This window comes from Oncorhynchus gorbuscha, linkage group LG16 (assembly GCF_021184085.1).
Source record: "Oncorhynchus gorbuscha isolate QuinsamMale2020 ecotype Even-year linkage group LG16, OgorEven_v1.0, whole genome shotgun sequence".
Classification (NCBI taxonomy): domain Eukaryota; kingdom Metazoa; phylum Chordata; class Actinopteri; order Salmoniformes; family Salmonidae; genus Oncorhynchus; species Oncorhynchus gorbuscha.
The window spans coordinates 54,753,517-54,780,816 of NC_060188.1; the positions used below are offsets into that span (position 1 = coordinate 54,753,517).

Consider the following 27,300-nt stretch of genomic DNA (forward strand, 5'->3'; position numbering starts at 1 on the left):
GGCCTAAAAGCATAATTGATGATAAATAAGTGTCGCATTTCATTTGCTTTTTGGAATGAATTAGCAACAGTGAATCTATTTCGTTTTTAGGTAGAGGTCTTTCAGCAATCATTCTCACAATAGCACATTGGTAATAGTTAGTGACAAATATCATAGCTAAACAACCCTAGATGGTAGACCAAAGGGGAGCTGTAGATAGTTCAATTCTCCAGTAGGAAGTGCTGCCCACACTTTCTGATAGTGGATATAACGTTGAAGATCTGATGTTGTTTTAAAGGTACAAGTTCAACATATTTTTTTACAAGGTTTCTCGATGTTGAAATTTAGTTACCATGACGACCTAGTCCTGTGGTTGAGATTTCACCCTTAAAATAACCGCTTATTACTTTTTTCAAATCCAATGTCTTTTCCACGTAGATTCCATGTCACAATATGTTGACGAATTATGTTAAAACAACATTGGAGGTTGTTCCAAGTGGGTTGTGTTGCCTTGATTCAGTCAGCAGAGAGAGAAGGGACAAAAGAAAACACGTCTGGCACACAGTTTTAGGGTAGCATGTTTATTTGAACTTGCGATTAGCAATGTAGTATTCTCCTACGTGGCTCACAGGAATTCATAAATAAGTAAGCCTATACCGTATTCAAATGAGCCCATGTCATCAGTGACAATGAAAACTCAATGATAAAACTCCATGTGACAGAATGGGTTGACACATACTCTGATTATTCATTAAATAAAAGTATAAAATAAACAAAACAACAGTACATGATGGCCTATATCTAATATTAGATCACAGTAAAAAATAAATTATCAAAAGTCTGAAGAGCACTGAATATTCAAACATTATTGGTTGAAATAACAAAAACATTTAATTATACTGCACCCGTAATATTAAGCTACAGTACTAGCATGGCAGAAAAGGTCAATGGCTTTTTTATTCAAATTTGTTAAGTTTACAGGTTATTGTCCTCGAATAATGAGAGAAATGTTCAGTCCAGATTTCCTACATTTAAATTGAACCCATCAATCCTCAATAATCTGTACAAGGTGACATATGGGCAGACAGACAAAATGACATAAGAACCAAACCCCTTTTAGGCCTGAGGTACAGTGAAGTAAAACATAGCCATGTTAATATCTGATATCAAATCATCTCTGTAAAAAATAGAAAATAAAACTAAAAATGAATCCCTGTATAACTGTGTGGTCAGTATTAGCTTATCATGCTCTGAATAGAGATCAGTTAGTCAGTTCTTCAACAGGGGTACAGTGGCCCCATACACTAGTATTCAGGCGGCTGCCATTTTGGCTCTGGACGGATCTTAGTGTGCAGGAAGGACAAGGTGAGCTCAGCAAAAGGCAGTAGTTTTATTACATAAGGTACAATGATTTAGATGGTAATGATCCATGGCTGATTATGAAACAGGGGGAAGCTCATGCAGCTTGGACTGGAGGAGGGGTGGAGGGCTACCAGATTGGAGAGCCCTCTCAGAAGTCTCCGTCAGAGAGCAGCCCATGGCTTGCATTCTTTAAGTGGGACACAGCACTGGAGAAGAAAAATACATTGATAATTGGGAATACTTCAATCATCGTTATAATAATTATCATCATAATGTCGTCACCTAGTCTTCGTCAACTGTGCTAATCAAATTAGCTGAAAAACATTATAATGAGCCTTTTTTTTCTTACAGGCACATTTCAAATTAAATAAGTACAGACAGGAAATTCACATTAATTGAAACATTTATTAGAAAATAGAAGACAACCCATTACCATTATAATAAACTACAGGCAGTGAGAGAGATATTCCAATCCCCCTGATGGTAACAAACCAAACGGGTGGAGGCTGGGGTGGTGGTAGGCTAGCAGAAAACAGACAACACATAGCAGGTGGCAGCAATAGTTGCAGCAGCAACATTAAGCAGCAAAAACATGCCAAGCATACAGCTTAGCTTGGTCCTTTGGTTATAGCATGGCGCATGAAATGCCAGGGTAGTGGGTTTGATTCCTGGGACCACTCATATGTAAAATGTATGCATGCTTGACTAAGTCGCTTTGGATAAAAGTGGCTGCTAAATGGCATATGGACCATTTAAATAGCCATATTATTATAGTAGAGCCGCAATGCAGCAGCAGATGATGTGTGTGCAGATCTGGTCCATTTAAATAGCCATATTAGGGTAGGAAGTGTTGTTTGAATCCGATTGGTGCAATCTCAGCTGATTCTATTAAACATTCAATATGCAAACACTCAAGTTTCCCATCGGAACAGGGCTCACTTAACTATTATACCAGTGGGATAGCCCCTTTATGTATCAGGCTAGTAAGTAGATCCTGTACTTTCCACTTTTGTTATCTTTACTTGGATAATATAATTGTATTCGATGAGTTATTGGAGTAATACCTATGTAATGTTAAGTGTTTCTAAACCTAATCAAGCATTAGTTACCTTTTAATATGTAGTCAGTTAGCAGTGTAGGCACCTTCTCACTCTCCTCCTTCATGGCGTAAAGAACTGTGGGGGATAAAATCAAAAACATTGGCACATTTCTGAGCTCTGCTACTTGTATAGCTGCAATGTGGGACAGAGACTAATCAAATTGAAAAGGAGGTTCTAACTGAGCAAAACACATTTTGAGGGTCAATTTGTATGTCTGTCCAATGAAAATTGAAACTGAGTTGAACATTTGGGGATGTGGTCGTATGATCAGCTAACCCAAACGAGGAAAACGACCCATTAGCTTAGCATTCAATTGCATTATCCCGCCTACTTACTATTGGTGATCATCTGAAGGTCGTCCACAGTTGGAGGAGTTGCTTTCTTCTCATATGGAATTACCGTGTTTAGATACTGAACAACAAAGACAAAGAGAAACCGTTAGGGAAGTGACGTAGCAGTGTTGAATCATTGTACATTTAACACACTGATATACTTGGTGGCTAGGAGCTGTAAAAGCTTAAGTGTCTCACCTGTTTGTCTGTCCCTGTGCTGCCAAACGTCTGTCTGATGCCAGTCTGCAGGATGTTGGACAGGCCCTCCATACTAAAACGCTGGAACACAGACAATCACCAGCTGTGAGTGACAACGACCCTCTGTCACCACAACACAGTGACACTTTCTATGAGACAGCTGTCTTGTGATGCATTCTAAATGCAGTTATCAGTTATCTATGCATTTATAAAGCTTATGAGGCGCTTTTATGAATATAGTATGCATAACAGTGTGTTTTATAATGCATGTAACTTAACAGCATTCATAAAGGCTGTTAATTTAAAAGGAGCCGTCATGAATGCTTGTAACATTAAAATCAGACATTACCACGTCAATTGTATATAGACTGGTTGTACATCATGATCAGGCCTACAGTAATTGACTGCATTCCTACATTGTCATTACTAAGCAGATAAAACCACCATGGTATTGGACAGGTAAACACAAGCGTATCCTTTGCTATGAGTAAAGAGGGGCTGTTAAGTGTTGTTAATTTGTTCCTGGATATGGACAGGCTGGTCTATGCTTTTACTGTATAAGAACCTATGGTCAAGTCCTCTGAGTACTGTGTTGGTTTCTCTTCCCATAAGTGCAGTTTATAATAACAAAAAAATAAAAATGTGTGCAGTTAGGGCCTAATGGCCTCTATGTCCATTATCCATGACGGTGTGGGAGGCAGAGAGAGAGAGAAAGAGAGAGAAAGAGCGCTGCCTGGCTTGGAAATGCATCCGTATGGACATTAACACACAGACACTCATGCTTGTGTGTGTGGTGTGTGTGCGTGCGTGTGCGTGTGACAGACAGACACACACACACCACCATCAGCCTATACACTAATACCATTGCCCATACAAACATACCCCCGCCCCGCTCCTTTATCTCCCTCCCTCAGTGCTTACCTTCATAGGCATAGAGGCGGGCTTGGAGTCCATGTGGGCAGTGGTTGTAGTAGTAGTACCACCAACCACGGTTGTGGTTACCACGTTACCCTGCAGACTAAGGCCCTTATCGCTCCGGCGCCGGCGCTTGCCCGTGTCCCGCTGCTCCTTCTGGCGGTTCTGCACATCAATGAGGGCCGTGATGAACGTGTTCTTCACCTCCTTCTCAAACTCCAGCTCGTCACGGCGTGCCAGCTGGGTGACCAGCTCCTCGGAGTACTCCATGATGGCCGACTCCACCCGGCACAGCAGCTCCACCAGGGCTGAGCTGGGCATCAGACTTAGGCCTGGAGAGAGAGAGAGAGAGAGAGGCATGGTCTGGTATGGAGCTACTATACCTTAGCCTGGAGCCCAGATCTGTTTGTCCTGTATAGCCAACTCCTACAGTCATTGTCACTAACAGATCTGGGACCAGGCTAACTGTACATGGAGGTGAACCGAGATTCAATATGCATAATATTATATACTGTACAAGGGATATCGAATTGATTCTCTCGAGGGACAAAGCATTGCTGGTTATCATTATTATCAGGGATTGACTCAGACCTGGCGCATCAGGACCAAGTAAATTCTCTGGCCAAACAATGACAAACTTCTAGGTAAAAAATAAAACCTGGTTCCGTATTCATAAAGCGTCTCAGAGTAGGAGTGCTGATTTAAGATCAGATATCACAGTTGTTTTTTTTATCGCTTTGGTGCTATTTTCACAAGTACTGTATGTGGTGAATTTTCTAAACTCTTAGTACAAATCTCCGAACTGGTAACACGTGTAAGTCTTATATTCAAAACCTTTCATTGTGCATTCATTTGGTTTGGAGACATCTTTCACCACACAACCATTGATCCAAAAAGATATGTTTACTGTGAAATAGCAAGCGAAAATGGATTTTATCACCAAAACATGAGAGTATTGTCTGCATGAATAGTAGTTATAAAAAAAAGAAGTTAATCCAAGAGCAAAAAAAATGCAAGATACAGGTTTCAAAACGTTGAATGTTGTATGCTACAGTACTGTAAATTACAGTACATAACACTGTTTTCAATACACCTGCACTACCCATCAAAATTGACTGAAACTCACATTTCCATCATTTTTATTCCATGTGTTTGACAAATCCAAGGCTGACATAGGTCTGTCATTGCATACCTCATCTATAGCCTGAAGGAGGATGGCACACTCATGGTGATGCAATCATAAACCTTTGACTTGTATTTTCATAATGTATTGTACTCATGTATTGTAGTGGTCCTTTGTGGCTCAGTTAGTAAGAGCATGGCACTAGCAACACCAGAGTTGTGGGTTCTATTCCCACGTATATTAAATGGCATATATTACAATATTACAGTACTGTATTGGCTAATGCAATTTTTGTAAAGCAGTGTGAAAATTCCCAATTAAAAAGACCCCAGCAGCTTCATCTTTTTTAGCTATTTAGGGGATGCATTTGTTACATACAGTACATCTCTAAAACGTACTGTAAAGTAAAATTATAGTACATTACAGTATATCAAGCTTTATATTTGTATACTTTACAAACATACATGTTCATTATGTAGTTCTCTGTAGTAGACCAAAGTTTAAATCCTATAGATTTACTAAACGGTTCAATTGTTATCAATTATGTAAGAGTAACATGTATTTTAACAAATGAGAGGACAATTATATCAAAAGTAATGTGAGTACTGTATTGTGAAAAGCAATAACATCATATGAACATGAGCAATGTGAAACATGTATTTCTAGATGAAACAATGATTTTGTTTGGTGAAAAAGTGACTTTATGATTGTGTATGTTGTACTTAGTCAATTAAACATATGCTTAGAGTTTTGAAACAACTGCCTTTTTGATTATCGGTTTAGAGTTTTCCTAAGCGTTGTGAAAATATACCATAGTGCCTTCGGAAAGTATTCAGACCCCTTCACTTTTTTCCACATTTTGTTACGTTACAGCATTATTCTAAAATGGATTAAATTTTTAAAAAAGTAAATCTACTCACAATACCCCATAATGGCCATAGACATTTTTTCACATTTATTAAAAATAAAAAGCATAAATACCTTATTTACAAAAGTATTCAGACCCTTTGCTATGAGACTCGAAATTGAGCTCAGGTGCATCGTGTTTCCATACGATCATCCCGGAGATGTTTCTACAACTTAGAGTCCACCTGTGGTAAATTCAAATGATTGGACATGATTTGGAAAGGTGCACACCTATCTGTATCATTTCAGAACAAAAACTAAGCTATGAGGTTGAAGGAATTGTCCATAGACCTCCGAGGCAGAATTGTGTCGAGGCACAGATCTTGGGAAGGGTACCAAAACATTTCTGCAGCATTGAATGTCCGCAAGAACACAGTGGCATTCATCATTCTTAAATTGAAGAAGTTTGGAACCACCAAGACTCTTCCTAGAGCTGGCCTCCTGGCTAAACTGAGCAATCGGGGGAGAAGGGCCTTGGTCAGGGAGGTGACCAAGAACCCGATGGTCACTGACAGATCTCCAGAGCTCCTCTGTGGAGATGGGAGAACCTTCTAGAAACCAACCATCTCTGCAGCACTCCACTAATCAGGCCTTTATGGTAGTGGCCAGATGGAAGCCACTCCTCAATAAAAGGCACATGACAGGCCGCTTGGAGTTTGTCAAAAGGCACCTAAAGGACTCTCAGACCATGAGAAACAAGATTTTCCAGTCTGATGAAACCAAGATTGAACTCTTTGGCCTGAATGCCAAGCGTCATGTCTGGAGGAAACCAGACACTGCTCATCACCTGGGCAATACCATCCCTACGGTGAAGCATGGTGTAGGCAGCATCATGTTGTTGGGATGTTTATCTATGGCAGGGATTGGGAGACTAGTCAGGATCGAGGGAAAGGTGAACGAAGCAAAGTGCAGAGAGATCCTTGATGAAAACCTGCTCCAGAGCGCTCAGGACCTCAGACTGGGACGAACAGGACAACGACCTTAAGCACACAGCCAAGACAACGTAGGAGTGGATTCGGGACAAATCTCTGAATGTCCTTGAGCGGCCCATTCACAGCCCGCACTTTAACCCGATCGAACATCTCTGGAGAGGCCTGAAAATAGGTGTGCAGCAACGATCCCCATCCAACCTGACAGAGCATGAGTGGATCTGCAGAGAAGAATGGGAGAAACTCCCCAAATACAGGTGTGCCAAGCTTGTAGCATCATACCCAAGAAGACTAAAGGCTGTAATTGCTGCCAAAGGTGCTTCAACAAAGTACTGAGTATAGGGTCTGTATAAAAACCTGTTTTTGCTTTGTCATTATGGGGTATTGTGTGGAGACTTTTAAAAATCCATTTTAGAATAACGCTGTAAAGTAGCACAATGTAGAAAAAGTGAAGGGGTCTGAATACTTTCCGAATGCACAGTACTTTGATGAATTATTTTTTTTTTTTTAAAGCAATATGGATCCTAGATCATCACTCTTTGAGATACTTTATGAATATGGGCCAAGTACCACTTCAGGCCTCAAGGGGCAGGAATGAAATAGTCCTGTTGTATTCAGTACATACAATATAGGGATAGATGACATAAGTGGGATGATATCACTTGTACATCATCCATTTAAATGTTTCATTACCTTGATATTCAATTCTGAGTAGAGTAACTAGCATTGACTGTTTCTGTGACTGTGGATGCTGTCTAATATGACTTATATTTCTGGAAGTACACCGACTTTGCGGAAAACACATTTAAGACGACACACCCAATTCCAAATACAAAGAAATACTCAAACACATGCAGTGCATCTACACACAGACATATGGATTCACAGACATATACCCAAATGTGCTTACACACACACACACACACACACACACACACACACACACACACACACACACACACACACACACACACACACACACACACACACACACAAAGCAGGAAACATGTCTCTCATGCAGGGGATCCACATGGTCACACAATATGTCTTTCCACAGGGAACCATATTGAGTGCGTGCCTTGGCCCTCTGAAACGAGAGACTCATATGAAAATATGCCTGCTGCAGCTTTATCCAGTTATTTATCCTTTTTGCACTACATTAGCCATAGAGGCTGAAGACTGATGAAATATCCAGATGTTTACTTAGGTAAACTGACAACACTATGACCCCTCACACAATCAAAGTCCTACAAGCAGTGCAATAGCCTGCTGAGCTAAAGCCTAGGCATGAACTCAAACAAGTGTACATATATGTCTCCTACAAGGTTATTTATTTCACAATCAATGCTCATAGAGCCAGCTCTGCTGTATGAGCACTACTTAACCACTATGAGATCAAAGGTCACTTTATTTTTTACACAGTATTGTATGGACAGGAACTTGATTTTGGGAAAAGGCATCTCCAATGATAATGTTAATTGGATGTTGAATTGCTTAAATTGGCACTCCCTTCTGTTTATTCAACTCCTTGGTTTATGTGACTTGGTGTTTAACCCTTCAGGCAACATTAGTTTTTGTACACTTACCTTCATAGGAGGGCATGTTGTTATTGGAGGCCTGGGACAGCTGTCTAATCTCCTCCAGAAGGGATGGGCTGGTCTTGGATGAGGAGTGTCCACTCTCTTCCTCGTCCTCCTCCTCGGTCTCACCAGGGTCCGGAGAGTTCTCCATCATCTCAACTATCTCCTCAATGACCTTGGAGAGAGAGTGATCGAGGAAGGGATTGAGGGAAGGTAGATGAATACATACACTTTCACAAATAGCACTTAAAGAATCTATGCATCACCAATAGGTAAACATTCCATGGTCGTCAGGCATTCATTATTCATGTGCAGTAGTCCAAGAGGTAATGCAGAATGGAGATACTTGACATATACTACATTACCAAAAGTATGTGGACACCTGCTAGTCAAACATCTCATTCCAAAATCATTCGCATGAATATGGATTTGGTCCCCCTTTTGCTGTTATAATAGCCTCCACTCTTCTGGGAAGGCTTTCAACTAGATATTGGAACATTGCTACGGTTACTTGCTTCCATTCAGACACAAGAGCATTAGTGAGGTCGGGCACTGATGTTGGGCGATTACACCTGGATCGCAGTCGGTGTTCCAATTTATCCTAAAGGTGTTTGATGGGGATGAGGTCAGGGCTCTGCACAGGCCAGTCAAGTTCTTCCATATCGATCTCGACAAACCATTTCTGTATCAACCTCGCATTGTGCACAGCGGCATTGTCATGCTGAAGCAGGAAAGGGCCTTCCCCAAACTGTTGCCACAAAATTGGAAGCACAGAATCGTCTACAATGTCATTGAATGCTGTAGTATTAAGACTTCCCTTCACTGGAACTAAGGGGCCCTGCCCGAACCATGAAAAACAGCCACAGACCATTATTCCTTCTCCACCAAACTTTACAGTTGGCACTATGCTTTGGGGCAGGTAGCGTTCTTCTAGTATCTGCCAAACCCAGATTCGTCCGAAGGACTGCCAGATGTTGAAGCATGACTCAATCTAGAGAACGTGTTTCCACTGCACCAGAGTCCAATGGCAGTGAGATTTACACCACTCCAGCCAACGCTTGGAATTGCGCATGTTAATTTTAGGTTTGTGTGCGGCTGCTCGGCCATGGAAACCCATTTCTTGAAGCTCCCGGCAAACAGTTATTGTGCTGACGTTGCTTCCAGAGGCAGGTTGGAACTAATGCAACTAATGAGTGTTGCAATCGAGGACAGACGTTATTTACGCGCTACACGCTTCAGCACTCCCGTGGTCCTGTTCAGTGGTCCCGTTCTGTGAGCTTGTGTGGCCTACCACTTCGCGGCTGAACCACTGTTGCTCCTAGATGTTTCCACTTCACAATAACAGCACTTACAGCTGACCAGGGCAGTTCTAGCAGAGCAGAGATTTGACTTGTTGGAAAGGTGGCATCCTATGACGGTGCCACATTGAAAGTCACTCAGCTCTTCAGTAAAGCCATTTTACTGCCAATTTTTGTCTATGGAGATTGCATGGCTGTGTGCTCGATTTATCAGCAATGGGTGTGGCTGAACTAGCCGAATCCACTAATTTGAAGGGGTGTCTACATACTTTTGAATATATAGAGTATCGTCTTGCAATACTTTCGCTTTTTTAACCACTGTAATTTTATGGGGCTTTAATGTATTCTACTTTCATATATATGTTTTAAACTGTCTAAATAAGCTAGGAATATACATACAGTCCCTTCAGAAAGTATTCATATCCCTTGACTTATTCCACATTTTGTTGTGTTACAGCCGGAATTCAAAATTGATTAAATATATGTTCTCTCACCCATCTACACACAATACACCATAATGAAAACATGTTTTTAGAAATGTAAGCAAATGTATTGAAAATGAAATATGGAAATATCTCATTTACATTAGTATTCACACACCTGAATCAATACATATTAGAATTACCTTTAGCAGTGATTACATCTGTGAGTCTTTTTTATTTATTTATTTTATTTCACCTTTATTTAACCAGGCAGGCGAGTTGAGAACAAGTTCTCATTCACAATTGCGACCTGGCCAAGATAAAGCAAAGCAGTTCGACAGATACAACGACACAGAGTTACACATGGAGTAAAAAAAACATACAGTCAATAATACAGTATAAACAAGTCTATATACAATGTGAGCAAATGAGGTGAGAAGGGAGGTAAAGGCAAAAAAGGCCATGGTGGCAAAGTAAATACAATATAGCAAGTAAAACACTGGAATGGTAGTTTTGCAATGGAAGAATGTGCAAAGTAGAAATAAAAAATAATGGGGTGCAAAGGAGCAACATAAATAAATTTATTAAATACAGTTGGGAAAGAGGTAGTTGATTGGGCTAAATTATAGGTGGGCTATGTACAGGTGCAGTAACCTGTGAGCTGCTCTGACAGTTTCTGGGGAAGTCTCTAAGAGATTTGCACACCTGTATTGTACCATAGTTGCACATTTATTATTTAAATAATTATTTAAGCTCTGTCAAGTTGATTGTTGATCATTACTAGACAGCCATATTCAAATCTTGCCATAGATTTTCAAGCCAATGTCAAAACTGTAACTAGGCCACTCAGGAACAGTCAATGTTCTCTTGGTAAGCATATCCAGTGTAGATTTGGCAATGTGTTTTAGGTTATTGTCCTGCTGAAAGGTGAATTTTCTGTCAGTGTCTGTTGGAAAGCAGACTGAACCAGGTTTTCCTCTAGGATTTTGCCTATGCTTAGCTCTATTCTGTTTCTTTTTAGCCCCCCTCAAAAATGAAGATGACAAGCATACCCCTAACATGAAGCAGCCACCACCATGCTTGAAAATATGAAGAGTGGTACTCAGGACATAAATGCTTTGTACTCAGGACCTAATTGTAATTTCTTTGCAATATTTTTTGCAGTTTAATTTTAGTGCCTTGTTGCAAACAGGATGCATGTTTTGGAATATTTGTATTCTGTACAGGCTTCCTTCTTTTCACTCTGTCTTTTAGGTTAGTATTGAGGAGTAACTACAATGTTGTTGATCCATCCTCAGTTTTCTCCTATCACAGCCATTAAACTCTATAACTGTTTTTGAAGTCACCATTGGCCTCATGGTGAAATCCCTGAGTGGTTTCCTTCCTCTCTGGCAACTGAGTTAGGAGGGCCGCCTGTATCTTTGCAGTGACTGGGTGTATTGGTACACCATACAAAGTGTAAATAATAACTTCACCATGCTCAAAGGGATATTCAATGTCTGCTTTTAGTTTTTTTACCCATCTTCCAATGGGTGCCCTTCTTTGCGAGGCATTGGAAAACCTCGCTGGTCTTTGTGGTTAAATCTGTGTTTGAAATGCACTGCTCAGCTGAGAGACCTTACAGATATTTGTATGTGTAGGGTACAGAGATGAGGTTGTCATTCAAAAATGTTAAACAGTATTATTGCACACAGAGCGAGTCCATGAAACGTATGTGACTTGTTAAGCAGATTTTTACTCCTGAACTTCTTCAGGCTTGCCATAACAAAGAGAATGAATACTTATTGACCCAAGAAATTTAAGTGTTGCATTTTTTATACATTTATAAGAATTTGTTAAAAAATATTTTTCCACTTTAACATTATGGGATATTGTGTGAAGGCCAGACAGTAACACAACAAAATATGGAAAAAGTCCAGGGGTGTCAATACTTTCTGAAGGCACTGTAACTGGAAGTACTACCAAGTTGTTTGTATAACAGAAAGTACATGTGTCTTTAGTCACCTGATCAGCAGTGATAAGAGGCTCCTCAGTCAGGCAATTGGCATTGTCGTTCTTCTCGTTCATCTCCTCCTCCTCTTTTTCATGAATCTGGAGAATGCGAGAGAGAACGAATAAAACCATGGAAACCCCTTCAGCCACATTAGTTGAATCTTAACTAGTATAAGTATAAGAAATATAAACCATGGACACAAGGTTTACCCCCACTGGTGTTAGTGTTAGCGTTAGCATCTTAGCATTAGAAAAATAAGATTGCAGAAAAGCCATTCACCCATATTGAATTTAGCTTTAGCATGTTAGCATTGGTGTTTGGGGAGCTAATGAACATTCCCCAAATTTGAACCCATCATTCCCTTCTCTGCTCTTCATCTGAAAATAAAATTTCTGCCCCTCGAGTTTGGAAGCCATCTTGAAAGTGTTTGGGTTGTGCTTAGTCACATTCAAATTGCCATGATTCTATCTATTGACTGTTTGTTTTCTACTTCCCTCTAAAAAAATATTGCTTTTGACACTCATTGTTCTTATGCCGTTGGTCTCAATCAAGTTAATCCCTGCAAGGATATCAATCAGCAATAAACTAAACCGAGGACATAGAAGACTAAATGCTGATGGACTGCTTTTCAATGTCTGTAGAGTCTCTTTTAGCTTCTGCTGGAGACTGTGTCTGCGTATTGGCTCTGACCCAGCCCTGACCCAGCCCTGAGCCTTGGCCCTGACCAAGCCCTGAGCCTTGGCCCTGACCAAGCCCTGAGCCTTGGCCCTGACTCTTTGAGTGCCTGCAGTTGCATGTGAGAGCAGATTAGGGGAGGAGAGGGCGAGAGGGTGTAGGAGGAGGGGGTGGTTGACTGATACTGAGTAGCAGGCAGTCAAGGCAGCTCAGCCTTGATTTTTGGTATCAGGTCAGGTGACGTCAGCGCCACAACCTCAAGGCATGAATGACATCCAGCCAGCCAGCCAGCCAGCCAGCCAGCACACTCTAGCTAGCATTCTTTGTAAGACGTTGCTCAGTTACAGCACGTCCTCGCACATTGCCTCCCTACAGAACACACTAGTCAGTCACACATGAAAGAGGTGGGGTTTTGAGCAGAAAAGCCCATTCCTTGCTCTAGAATCCAATTGACTCTTGTCTCAAAATGTTTCATGTCTTTCCAGGTGAGAAGGGAGAGAAAGACGATTCTTCCAATGACTTTAAATTACAATGAAGTATATTAGAAAGTGTTACCTCCTGGTCGGAGAGGTTGCCGTTGAATCCCTCTGAGTTGGGGTCGTCCCAGCTGGAGACAGAGGAAGGGACGTAGTTATCCGTCAGCGCATCCCACACACTGAAACATGGACAACACAAACACGCATTCAGTCACTGCAACACAACAGAAGTACACAGTAAAAATGCAAAAAAAAAAAAAAAAAACAGATGCAAACACACAGCCACCAACATTGTAACAGGTCATCTAATACACTGTAACACAAGACAAACACACAACCACCAACATTGTAACAGGTCATCTCATACACTGCAACACAAGACAAACACACAACCACCAACATTGTAACAGGACCATCTCATACACTGTAACACAAGACAAACACACAACCACCAACATTGTAACAGGTCATCTCATACACTGCAACACAAGACAAACACACAACCACCAACATTGTAACAGGTCATCTCATACACTGCAACACAAGACAAACACACAACCACCAACATTGTAACAGGTCATCTCATACACTGTAACACAAGACAAACACACAACCACCAACATTGTAACAGGTCATCTCATACACTGTAACACAAGACAAACACACAACCACCAACATTGTAACAGGTCATCTCATACACTGCAACACAAGACAAACACACAACCACCAACATTGTAACAGGTCATCTCATACACTGTAACACAAGACAAACACACAACAACCAACATTGTAACAGGTCATCTCATACACTGTAACACAAGACAAACACACAACAACCAACATTGTAACAGGTCATCTCATACACTGCAACACAAGACAAACACACAACCACCAACATTGTAACAGGTCATCTCATACACTGTAACACAAGACAAACACACAACCACCAACATTGTAACAGGTCATCTCATACACTGTAACACAAGACAAACACACAACCACCAACATTGTAACAGGTCATCTCATATACTGTAACACAAGACAAACACACAACCACCAACATTGTAACAGGTCATCTCATACACTGCAACACAAGACAAACACACAACCACCAACATTGTAACAGGTCATCTCATACACTGTAACACAAGACAAACACACAACCACCAACATTGTAACAGGTCATCTCATACACTGCAACACAAGACAAACACACAACCACCAACATTGTAACAGGTCATCTCATACACTGTAACACAAGACAAACACACAACCACCAACATTGTAACAGGTCATCTCATACACTGCAACACAAGACAAACACACAACCACCAACATTGTAACAGGTTATCTCATACACTGTAACACAAGACAAACACACAACAACCAACATTGTAACAGGTCATCTCATACACTGTAACACAAGACAAACACACAACAACCAACATTGTAACAGGTCATCTCATACACTGCAACACAAGACAAACACACAACCACCAACATTGTAACGGGTCATCTCATACACTGCAACACAAGACAAACACACAACCACCAACATTGTAACAGGTCATCTCATACACTGCACCACAAGACAAACACACAACCACCAACATTGTAACAAGTCATCTAATATACTGCAACACAAGACAAACACACAACCACCAACATTGTAACAAGTCATCTAATACACTGCAACACAAGACAAACACACAACCACCAACATTGTAACAGGTCATCTCATACACTGCAACACAAGACAAACACACAACCACCAACATTGTAACGGGTCATCTCATACACTGCAACACAAGACAAACACACAACCACCAACATTGTAACAGGTCATCTCATACACTGCAACACAAGACAAACACACAACCACCAACATTGTAACAAGTCATCTAATACACTGCAACACAAGACAAACACACAACCACCAACATTGTAACAGGTCATCTCATACACTGCAACACAAGACAAACACACAGCCAACGACGCTGGAATGATCAGGACATTCACAACAAAGCACAATACACTATCCGTCCTCAAGGCTGCAACTATTTGGAAATAGGCTTTTTGTTTGGCACAGAAGCCTAATCCCAAATCCAGTGCCAGTTTGTGATTTAAAGAATTGAGGAGGAGGATGGATTACATAAGAGGACCATCCTTCTCTTCCTCTCTAGATGACCCTCCTCTACCCAAATCATATTTGATAGAAATTATCAATTGTATATCTGCAGCCATTTCCTTCTATTAGTGTTCCGTTGACCATTTGCAGACAGTGAATTCAGAGGAGGAGATGTTCACATGACATAATTGTGCTTTGTTCCCAATTCTGTCCTTCAACTTGCCAACATAATAAATAACATCAAAATGCACATCATAATCCTCCGTATTGCACTCCAGGCTGCAATGCACACTGTCAACTAACAATTAAAGAAAAGCCCACAGTTTACACATTTTTTAAAGGTGTCCAATGTGAAGAAGTATAGATAAAAACAGCCCCTTACAGCATTGTGCAGGTCCTCCTCGAACTATAAGCACCTCGGTCCAATCAAGGCTGCAGCCTTGTGAAAATGACCAGAGTAGAACTCTCCCTTTGTTTCCGCTTTCTTTGTTTTCTATCCAGCTTGGCATGGCACCCACACCCTACCCTCCTCTTAGTGGCACTGCCCAGCCATGCGCCAAACAGGAAACAAGCAGCCATTCATCGGGACTCATGACCTCACAGGTCATGCCTGTTGTTTTGTCCACAACACACACACACATACACACCTCTCCATCTGCCAAACAGGAACTAACTGGTACAGCACCGTCCCATATACACTGCTCAAAAAAATAAAGGGAACACTTAAACAACACAATGTAACTCCAAGTCAATCACACTTCTGTGAAATCAAACTGTCCACTTAGGAAGCAACACTGATTGACAATAAATGTCACATGCTGTTGTGCAAATGGAATAGACAACAGGTGGAAATTATAGGCAATTAGCAAGACACCCCCAATAAAGGAGTGGTTCTGCAGGTGACAACCACAGACCACTTCTCAGTTCCTATGCTTCCTGGCTGAAGTTTTGTTCACTTTTGAATGCTGGCGGTGCTTTCACTCTAGGGGTAGCATGAGACGGAGTCTACAACCAACACAAGTGGCTCAGGTAGTGCAGCTCATCCAGGATGGCACATCAATGCGAGCTGTGGCAAGAAGGTTTGCTGTGTCTGTCAGCGTAGTGTCCAGAGCATGGAGGCGCTACCAGGAGACAGGCCAGTACATCAGGAGACGTGGAGGAGGCCGTAGGAGGGCAACAACCCAGAAGCAGGACCGTACCTTCACCTTTGTGCAAGGAGGAGCAGGAGGAGCACTGCCAGAGCCCTGCAAAATGACCTCCAGCAGGCCACAAATGTGCATGTGTCTGCTCAAACAGTCAGAAACAGACTCCATGAGGGTGGTATGAGGGCCCGACGTCCACAGGTGGGGGTTGTGCTTACGGCCCAACACCGTACAGGACGTTTGGCATTTGCCAGAGAACACCAAGATTGGCAAATTCGCCACAGGCGCCCTGTGCTCTTCACAGATGAAAGCAGGTTCACACTGAGCACATGTGACAGACATGACAGAGTATGGAGACGCCGTGGAGAACGTTCTGCTGCCTGCAACATCCTCCAGCATGACCAGTTTGGTGGTGGGTCAGCCATGGTGTGGGGTGGCATTTCTTTGGGGAGCCACACAGCCCTCCATGTGATCTCCAGAGGTAGCCTGACTGCCATTAGGTACCGAGATGAGATCCCCAGACCCCTTGTGAGACCATATGCTGGTGCGGTTGGCCCTGGGTTCCTCCTAATGCAAAAGACAATGCTAGACCTCATGTGGCTGGAGTGTGTCAGCAGTTCCTGCAAGAGGAAGGCATTGATTCTATGGACTGGTCCGCCCGTTCCCCAGACCTGAATCCAATTGAGCACATCTGGGACATCATGTCTTGCTCCATCCACCAACGCCACATTGCACCACAGACTGTCCAGGAGTTGGCGGATGCTTTAGTCCAGGTCTGGGAGGAGATCCCTCAGGAGACCATCCGCCACCTCATCAGGAGCATGCCCAGGCGTTGTAGGGAGGTAATACAGGCACGTGGAGGCCACACACACTACTGAGCCTCATTTGGACTTGTTTTAAGGACATTACATCAAAGTTGGAACAGCCTGTAGTGTGGTTTTCCACTTTAATTTTGAGTCTGACTCCAAATCCAGACCTCCATGGGTTGATTTGCATTGATAATTTTTGTGTGATTTTGTTGTCAGCACATTCAACTATGTAAAGAAAAAAGTATTTAACAAGAATATTTCATTCATTCAGATCTAGGATGTGTTATTTTAGTGTTCCCTTTATTTTTTTGAGCAGTGTATTTGCAAACCTTTAGTTAATCTGGAACTTAGATTTAACCAATCATTCCAACAACTGTGTCGCATAATATAAAGGATCTATCAAGCTTACAACAGGTGAATGTGTCTATGTTTCTTGCGTCACTACATGGATAGTGATGGAGGAACCATTTTTCAAAACATTCAAATCAGAAACATCATATGATGTGGTGCCTAACTCTGTGGTGTACTGTAGAATAGATAAGACAAACAATAGCATCCCCAACATACATCTTTGTAATATTATATCATAATGAATTCTGAATATGAATCGATAGGCATACCCAAGGTCACATACAACAAAGCTATTCTTAGCAAGAGGGTTTATTTCCACCCAATGTGAGAATGTCTGCGTTTTCTCTTCAAAGGCTTTTGGCGAATGGGAGTTCTGGTTGCCTGCTGGTAGAGGCAGTAGACAGACCAACAGAGGAACAAGAGAGTACAAAAATACATGGAATAATTCAAGGCCTATCCCGACTGTGGACTGCTGGGGTGTGTTGTTGTGGTTTTTGCTGGTGGGCGATTTGGTCGGCTTTGCGGTAGGCTGAGTAACAGCTTCAACGTTGGTCATCGTAGGATCTGAGAGTTGGGTCATGAGATATGCAGTGGTACTGTTTGAACAATGTTAAATAATGACATACAGTGAGCTCCGAAGGTAGTGGTGACACACTTTGGATGTGAAATGACACAAAGACTATAAGGTTGAAGTGCAGACTCTCCACTTTAATTTGAGGGTATTTTCATCCACACTGGATGAACCGTTTAGAAACGACAGCACTGTTTGTACAAAGTCCTCCCATTTTAGGCGACCAAAGGTATTGGGACAAATTCACTTACATGTGTATTAAAGTAGTCAAAAGTGAAGTATTTGGTTCCATATTCTTAGCACGCAATGACTACATCACGTTTGTGACTCTAAAAAGTTGTTTGTTTTGGTTGTGTTTCAGAGAATTTTGTGTCCCATACAAATGAATGGTAAATAATGTATTGTGTCATTTGGAGTCACTTTAATTGTAAACAACATGTGTTTCTAAACACTTCTACATTGATGTGGATGCTACCATGACTATGGATAGTCCTGAATGAATCATGAATAATGATGAGTGAGAAAGCTACAGACACTCAAATATCATACCCCCACAAAAAATGCTAACCTCCTCTATTACTGTAATGGTGAGAGATTTGTGCGTCTTAACTTTCTCACTCATCATTATTCACGATTCATTCAGGACTATCCATAATCATGGTAGCGTTCACATTAATGTAGAAGTGTTTAGAAACATATTTTATTCTTATTTACAATAAAACATTATTCCAAATAACACAATATATTATTTACCATTAATGTCTAGTGGCACAAAATTCTGAAATCTGAAACACAACCAAAACAAACAGCAAATGCATCCAACAAGTTTTGTAGAGTCACAAACTTGATGTAATAACTGTGTGCTAGGAATATGGGAACAGATACTAAACTTTTGACTACTTTAATACACATAAGTGAATTTGTACCATTATTTTTGGTCACCTAAAATGGGGGGACTATGTACAGTATGTGCTGTAATTTCTAAATGGTTCCCCCGATATGGTTAAAGTTAAAGTTCCAACTCTGCACTTTAACCACAGTCAGTCATTGTATCATTTCAAATCCAAAAGTGTTGTAGTACAGAACCAAAACAACAAAAAATGTGTCACTGTCCCAATACTTTTTGAGCTCATTGTAGTAATGGCATATCAGCCAATGCTCTGTTTAACTGATAGCTGTGATGCCTTGTGGGATTCTATCTGAAATGTAGTGAATGCATAGGTGTAATGTTCATACCTGCTCGTTTCACACCAAACCCAGAATGTACATGCTCTGATTGAAGTAAATGGTGTGCCTTACGAATGGGACTGTATAGCCACAACAGTATGCAATTTGAAGACAGAAGAGGAAGACATCATCAGACATGATGTACTACCTAAACAAGCAAGCTGACCAATGCTTTGCTCAGAAGATTGCTGCAATGGATGTGCCATGTTATCAAAAACAATACAGGGTTGCATTGTACAACCCAAAAGGCAAGCAGCTGAAGCAACAACAAAAATCACTCCCCCGTGATACACCATTTGTATCTTTAACTCGTATCTCAAAAGCACATATTTCTTATGCTGAAGTCAGACTTAAACTTCAAAAACACAAAGGTGGTGGCCGACACTCACTCTTCATCCTGCAGCCGTTCCTCGTCCTCCTCCGGTGTGGGACTGGTTGCGCACAGGGGCCAGGCCCTCCGTCTTGGTGTTGTAGTTGTGGAAACAGACATTCAGCTTCTCGTCAAACTCATTGACCAGGTCCTCCATGGACTTGAAGCTCATCATCTCTGAGAAGTTCTCCAGTTCGGAGAAGTCCTCGCGAGTGATGGGAGCCAGGGGGGCCATTGGGGCCAGGGGGATGGTGCTGTAGGGGGGTCGGCTGAGGGGCACAGCCCGATCCATGTCCTCTACCCGGCAGGGCCGGAGGTCTTCGAACTCCTCATCCAGGCACACAAGGGGAGCCTCCATGGTGGGTGTCTCCAGTCACAAGTCAACGACAGAGAAAGGAGCCCTAGGAGAGGGAAGGAAGGGAAATTAGAAAACAATATGGACTTTACATGGGGCTGCTTTTTTAAATTCACCTCATTAGATCAGGATATTGTCATCCATCCCTAAGAGGTGCACATTGAACACTGTCAATACCAGTGACCCAGAAAAGATGAAGCATGTCTGGGTCCCAGCCCAGGCGCCAGTATTTCAGGAAGGCAGTAGTGATGCTAATTCGGGTATCTGCTACATCAGCACTCGCACATGTGATAAAAAAGTATTGGTGATTAGTTGAATCAGGTGCTGTGCTAGAGTAAAAATACTTGACCACATGCTAAATTCACACATAATATATTTTTATGGCATCTCAGGTATCTTGAGTAATTTCAATTGGATATTTATGTGGCAGCAACTCTATAATGGCAAACTCACTCCCAAAACAGACAAAATGGTAGTTGAGATTCCTGATTAACTGTAGTTAACTAAGCAATACTGGTGGGATTTAATTGATGGGGAAAGGGATTCAGGAACAGACAGTCATTATAAAGACAATACCGTAGCCACCCATTATGTTTTCTAACTCGTCTTAAGAGCGACATCAAACAAAAGAAATAGCTTAGCTAGCCCTACATTTTGATAAGGTGCTAATTGTAGATGTATCACTGTGGCAAATTCTGTGTCACAACAAAATGGTACTAAGCACCATCAAACTTGGAGAACATTGTTCAAGTCGGACACAAATTTAGCACAAATCCTAAACACTTAAATCTATATGAGGTCATATACTGTAGCCAGTGGTGGGAAAACTATCCAATTGTCATACTTGAGTAAAAGTAAAGATACCATCATAGAAAATTACTCAAGTAAATTGAAAGTCACCCAGTAAATACTACTGAAGTAAAAGTCTAAAAGTATTTGGTTTAAAATATACTTAAGTACCAAAAGTAAAAGTACAAGTATAAATACTTTTAAATGCCTCATATTAAGCAAACCAGACGGCACAATTTTCTTGTTTTTTAAATGTACGGATAGCTAGGGGCACACTCCAACATTCAGACATCATTTACAATTTGTGTTTAGTGAGTCTGCCAAATCAGAGGCAGTAAGGATGATCAGGGATGTCCTCTTGATAAGTGTGTGAATTAGACAATTTTCCTGTCCTGCTAAGCATACATCCTGAGGCTGCATTTATTGTAGCTAAGGGATTTTAACAAAGCTAACTGGAGAACAAGCTTCCTAAATTCTATCAGCATATTGTATGCGCGACACGAGCTGGTATCATTCTGGATCATTGCTACTCTAACTTCTGCGATGCATACAAAGCCCTCCCCCACCCTGCCTTAGGCAAATCTGACCATGATTCCATTTTGTTGCTCCCAGCGTATAGACAGAAACTAAACCAGGAAACGCCCATGCTAAGGTCTATCCAACACTGGTCTGACCAATCGGATTCCAAACTTCAAGATTGCTTCGATCACGTGGACTGGGATACGTTCCGGATAGCCTCAGACAATAATATTGATGTATATGCTGACTCGGTGAGTGAGTTTATTAGCAAGTGCATCGGCGATGTCGCACTGTGACTACGCACTGTGACTATTAAAACCTTTCCTAACCAGAAACCGTGGATTGACGGCAGCATTCGCACAAAACTGAAAGCACGAACCACTGCTTTTAATCATGGCAAGGCCACTGACACCTGGAAACCCTGGGTCTCGACCCCACCCTGTGCAACTGGGTCCTGGACTTCCTGACGGGCTGCCCCCAGGTGGTGAAGGTAGGAAACAACATATCCGTCCCGCTGATCCTCACCACCGGAGCCCCACAAGGGTGCATTCTCAGCGCTCTCCTGTACTCCCTGTTCACCCATGACTGCATGGTCATGCACGCTTCTAACTCAATCATCAAGTTTGCGGACGACACTACAGTGGTAGGCTTGATTACCAACAACGGCAAGACGGCCTAAAGGGAGGAGGTGGGGCCCTCGGAGTGTGGTGTCAGGAGAATAACCTCACACTCAACGTCAACAAAATAAAAGAGATGATCGTGGACTTCAGGAAACAGCAGAAGGAGCACTATCCACATCGACGGGACAGTAGTGGAGAAGGTGGAAAGTTTTAAGTTCCTCAGCGTACACATCATGGACAAACTGAAATGGTCCACCCACACAGACAGCGTGGTGAAGAAGGCGCAACAGCGCCTCTTCAACCTCAGGAGGCTAAAGAAATTTAGCTTGTCACCTAAAACAATCACAAACTTTTACAGATGCACAATCGAGAGCATCCTGTCGGGCTGTATCACCGCCTGGTACGGCAACTGCACCGTCCTCAACTGCAAGGCTCTCTTTGATGCACCTGTAATTTGTGCAAGTTCTCCCACTTAAAAAGATGAGAGAGGCCTGTAATTTTCATCATAGGTACACTTCAACTATGACAAACAAAACGAGGAAAGAAAATCCAGAAAATCATATTGTAGGATTTTTAATGAATTTATTTGCAAATTATGGTGGAACATAAGTATTTGGTCAAAAACAAAAGTTTATCTCAATACTTTGTTATATACCCTTTGTTGGCAATGACAGAGGTCAAACGTTTTCTGTAAGTCTTCACAAGGTTTTCACACACTGTTGCTGGTATTTTGGCTCATTCCTCCATGCAGATCTCTTCTCGAGCAGTGATGTTTTGGGGCTGTTGCTGGGCAACACGGACTTTCAACTCCCTCCAAGGATTTTCTATGGGGTTGAAATCTGGAGACTGGCTAGGCCACTCCAGGACCTTGAAATGCTTCTTATGAAGCCACTCATTCGTTGCCCAGGCCGTGTGTTTGGGATCATTGTCATGCTGAAAAACCCAGCCACATTTAATCTTCAATGCCCTTGCTGATAGAAGGAGGTTTTCACTCAAAATCTCACGATACATGGCCCCATTAATTCTTTCCTTTACACGGATCAGTCATCCTGGTCCCTTTGCAGATGTTTCCACCCCCATGCTTCACAGTAGGTATGGTGTTCTTTGGATGCAACTCAGAATTCAATGTCCTCCAAACACGACGAGTTGAGTTTTTACCAAAAAGTTCTATTTGGGTTTCAACTGACCATATGACATTCTCCCAATCTTCTTCTGGATCATCCAAATGCTCTCTAGCAAACTTCAGACGGGCCTGGACATGTACTGGCTTAAGCAGGGGGACACGTCTGGCACTGCAGGATTTGAGTCCCTGGCGGCGTAGTGTGTTACTGATGGTAGGCTTTGTTACTTTGGTCCCAGCTCTCTGCAGGTCAATCACTAGGTCCCCCTGTGTGTTTCTGGGATTTTTGCTCACCGTTCTTGTGATCATTTTGACCCCACAGGGTGGGATCTTGCGTGGAGCCCCAGATCGAGGGAGATTATCAGTGGTCTTGTATATCTTCCATTTCCTAATAATTGCTCCCACGGTTGATTTCTTCAAACCAAGCTGCTTACCTATTGCAGATTTAGTCTTCCCAGCCTGGTGCAGGTCTACAATTGTGTTTCTGGTGTCCATTGACAGCTCTTTGGTCTTGGCCATAGTGGAGTTTGGAGTGTGACTGTTTGAGGTTGTGGACAGGTGTCTTTTATACTGATAACAAGTTCAAACAGGTGCCATTAATACAGGTAACGAGTGGAGGACAGAGGAGCCTCAAAGAAGTTACAGGTCGGTGAGAGCTAGAAATCTTGCTTGTTTGTAGGTGACCAAATACTTATTTTCCACCATAATGTGCAAATACATTTTTAAAAATCCTACAATGTGATTTTCTGGATTTTCTTTCTCATTTTGTCTGTCATAGCTGGATTGTACCTATGATGAAAATTACAGGCCTCTCATCTTTTTAAGTGGGAGAACTTGCACAATTGGTGGCTGACTAAATACTTTTTTGCCCCACTGTAGATACTGTATTCTATACCATCTACTGAATCTTGCCTATCCAGCACCGCCATCGCTCATCCATATATTTATATGTACATATTCTTTATCATCCCTTTACATTTATGTGTATAAGGTAGTTGTTGTGAATTTGTTAGGTTGCTTGTTTGATATTACTGCATTTTCGGAACTAGAAGCACAAGCATTTCGCTACACTCGCATTAACATCTGCTAACCATGTGTATGAGACCAATACAATTTTATATTATTCAAAAAGTAAGTAGTATTTTTTAGAGTCAGGGAAAATGTAAGGAGTAAAAAGTACATTATTTTCATTAGGAATGTGGTAACTAAAAGTAAAAATTGTCAAAAATATAAGTAGTAAAGTACAGATACCCCAAAAAACTACTTAGGTAGTAGTTTAAAGTATCTTTACTTAAGTAGTTTACACCACTGACTGTTGCTATAATAAATCAGTCATCCCCAATGGTGAATTACTCTGCATGTAATTCTTGTTCTTAATAACTATTCTGGAAAGTACAGTGATCTGTATGAAATTACCAATAACTATTGATTCTTGTAGATAATAGATAATGAAGCAAGAACTGTTGGATAAAAGTTGTGTTTGAGTCCAGGTTCTGACGCAGTGCAATTACAAGAGTGAGGGCTAAATGTACGAAAGCTTTTCCTGGATCTTCGCCTGTATCCAGGGAGTGGAGTGGAGAGGAACCAATTTAAAACAAGCTTGTGTAAGCGTCTTCCTCTCCCTCCATCACATTACTCAGCAAAGTGCCGCTTCATCAAAAGCCAGATATTATTCTTCAGCCTCTCCCCTCTCTCCGTTGGTCTCTTCTTTCCGTCATACCCACCCTTATTTTCTACAGAGAAGCCTCTGGGTTTGTATTCATATAGCATCCCAGAGTATGAGTGCTGATATAGGATCAGTTTGGCCTTTTATATCATAATGAATTAGATTATATGGACAGAGGGGATCTGATCTGATCCTCAACACTCCTCCCCTGAGATGCTTTGTAAAAATGGGCGCTGATCATGTCTAATTGACATGAAATGCACAGTCCAGGAAATGACTACAAGTCCCACAATCCCTTCCAAAAGAGACGACGATGAATCATCCCGTTTCCATTATGTGACTGACAACTGGCATTTGAAAACACACAATGCATGTATGGAAATGTGACACTCTGCCACATTACATGTGTATTATTGGTAAAACATTGTCCATTGTTCCTTCAAATTAATTATTAGGCAACTAAAATGAATAGTCAATGTCATCTTAGTCATGTTGTTAGACATATTTGCAGCTTTTTATGGCTACATAAGAAGCTTTTAGCTTTTGTTTGTTCCTAGACCATATGCTAACGGACATTTTGCAGGTGGATACAAAGAAAATACTGAAAACAGGAGAACATCCTTTTGTTCTGGTAGATGAGTGAAATCAGGACAGCAGGCTGAGTGACAATATGGATGTGTGTGTGTGTTTTGTGTATGTGAATGTACTGTATGTGCATGAGTGTATGCACTCATGTGTGTGACGTTTGACCTTCACCTTAACCAATGGACCCAGGTGTATGGCTGTGTTACCCTCCCACTGTTTCGCTCCCTGCCAGAGAAAAACACCCACAAACCACCAGTACCAAAAACAACCAATCATAGAACTTCATCAGAGGTAATTTAAAGATACACTATGCAGAAATTGCTCCGTCATTTCCTAGTTGAAAAAAATGCAGTTTATGTAACAAAACAAGCAAGTATACTGTAGAGAATCATTGTACAATCTAGACCGCTGTGAAATATTTTTTCCAGAACCAAAAATATTGTATTTTCAGCTGTTTGAAGCTGTGTACAAAACCGAAAGTAAAAGACGCAAAAACGAAAAACGAAGCATAGAAATAGCGAAAATAGAATGGATCTACCACTTAGACTTGCTTTCAAAGATAATGACAGATTTATAACTCACATTTCTATATGAATTGTGTCTGCTCGCCCAAAAAGTTACAAAGAGAAACAAATGGCTGTCCCCATATTATACTGGACAACAAATCAATAAATCAAATCATAATTTAATAAAATAAATCAAGCCCATTTTTTATATTGTAGATTTTTTTAAAACATATTTGGGTGATTTCAATTAAATTGAAACAGTGATGGGTGGATCATGCATTTATCTCAGAACAATACAAACACATGTCCTTTGCTATTCATATTCATATGGCTGTGTGGCTGCCTACCGAAGCCTCTCCTGGGGTGAACATGAATATGTTTACATCTTTTACTTCCATTGGCTTCATGAGAACATGCTTGTCAGTCCCATTATGGAAGAAGATGGTTATGGCTAGGATGCAGTATAACAAAATTGAAAGCTACTTTATTCCAACATTCATACCGGCATATCATTTACACAGCATCTTTTGCATTAATATAACAAAAACGAATGCTTGTTCGGTAGGCGTGCTGCTATAATAAAAATGGACACCAAGCACTGTCTGTATATGTCATCAGTACTTCTTAGGGTGAAAAACAGGAGGGGGAGGGAGAGAAGGAGAGGACGAAGAGAAGGAAGACAAGACCATGGTTACATATGAGGAAGGGAGAGGAAGGGAGATGATGGAGGGGGGAGGTGGAGGTAGAGAAGGATAGATAGAACGATAGATTACCTGCAGTAACTGTGCCTCCTGTAATATGGCTAAGAAACAGAGAGACAGTCCCTCCTAGGCAAGGCAGATCTGCACTACGGCACCTTCCTCTGAAAATCCCAACACTGGCCAACCAACAGCAATCACAATCATTCCAGAGACTGGAGAGAAAAGAAAGAAAGAGAAAGGAAAAAAGACAATGGCCGGTGCTGTTCTGTCCGTCCGTTCTCCTCCAGTAGCCCACAGCCCCCTTGCTTATCTCGCTCCGCTGGCAGCAGCCCGTTGTTTTCCAAACAATAAGCAACCTCAGCCTCAACCTTACTTGAGAGAGAGAGCCTGTGCATCGCTCGCTCGCTCTCTACAGCCTGCCTGCGGAATCATCATCACCCTTTCTCCTCCTCCTTCTTCTCCCCCTCTCCCTTTGTCCACGCCTCCCTCCTCCCCCTCCCTTCCTCCCTCCTTCAAGGCTCAAACCCTCAATATTAATGAGGAGAAGGGAGAG

General features: G+C 41.6%; 2 protein-coding genes across 2 annotated transcripts in view; both read right to left on the bottom strand.

The window, feature by feature from the left end:
- Positions 1-544: 544 nt before the first annotated feature.
- LOC123998788 (fasciculation and elongation protein zeta-1-like) lies at positions 545-27,210 on the bottom strand. The gene is given in 11 exon segments (XM_046303937.1): positions 545-1,547; positions 2,451-2,516; positions 2,777-2,852; positions 2,972-3,052; positions 3,893-4,218; positions 8,431-8,599; positions 12,149-12,235; positions 13,368-13,467; positions 19,906-19,937; positions 19,939-20,287; positions 26,820-27,210. Coding segments are annotated over 10 exon segments (1,260 nt in total). The 5' UTR covers positions 20,245-20,287; positions 26,820-27,210; the 3' UTR covers positions 545-1,530.
- LOC123998789 (vacuolar protein sorting-associated protein 26B-like) overlaps positions 20,151-27,300 on the bottom strand; it is a 28,978-nt gene continuing 21,828 nt past the window's right edge. Inside the window, exon 7 of the mRNA XM_046303939.1 lies at positions 20,151-20,287. The gene's annotated coding sequence lies outside the window, so the exon portion shown is untranslated. The remainder of the gene's footprint in view (positions 20,288-27,300) is intronic.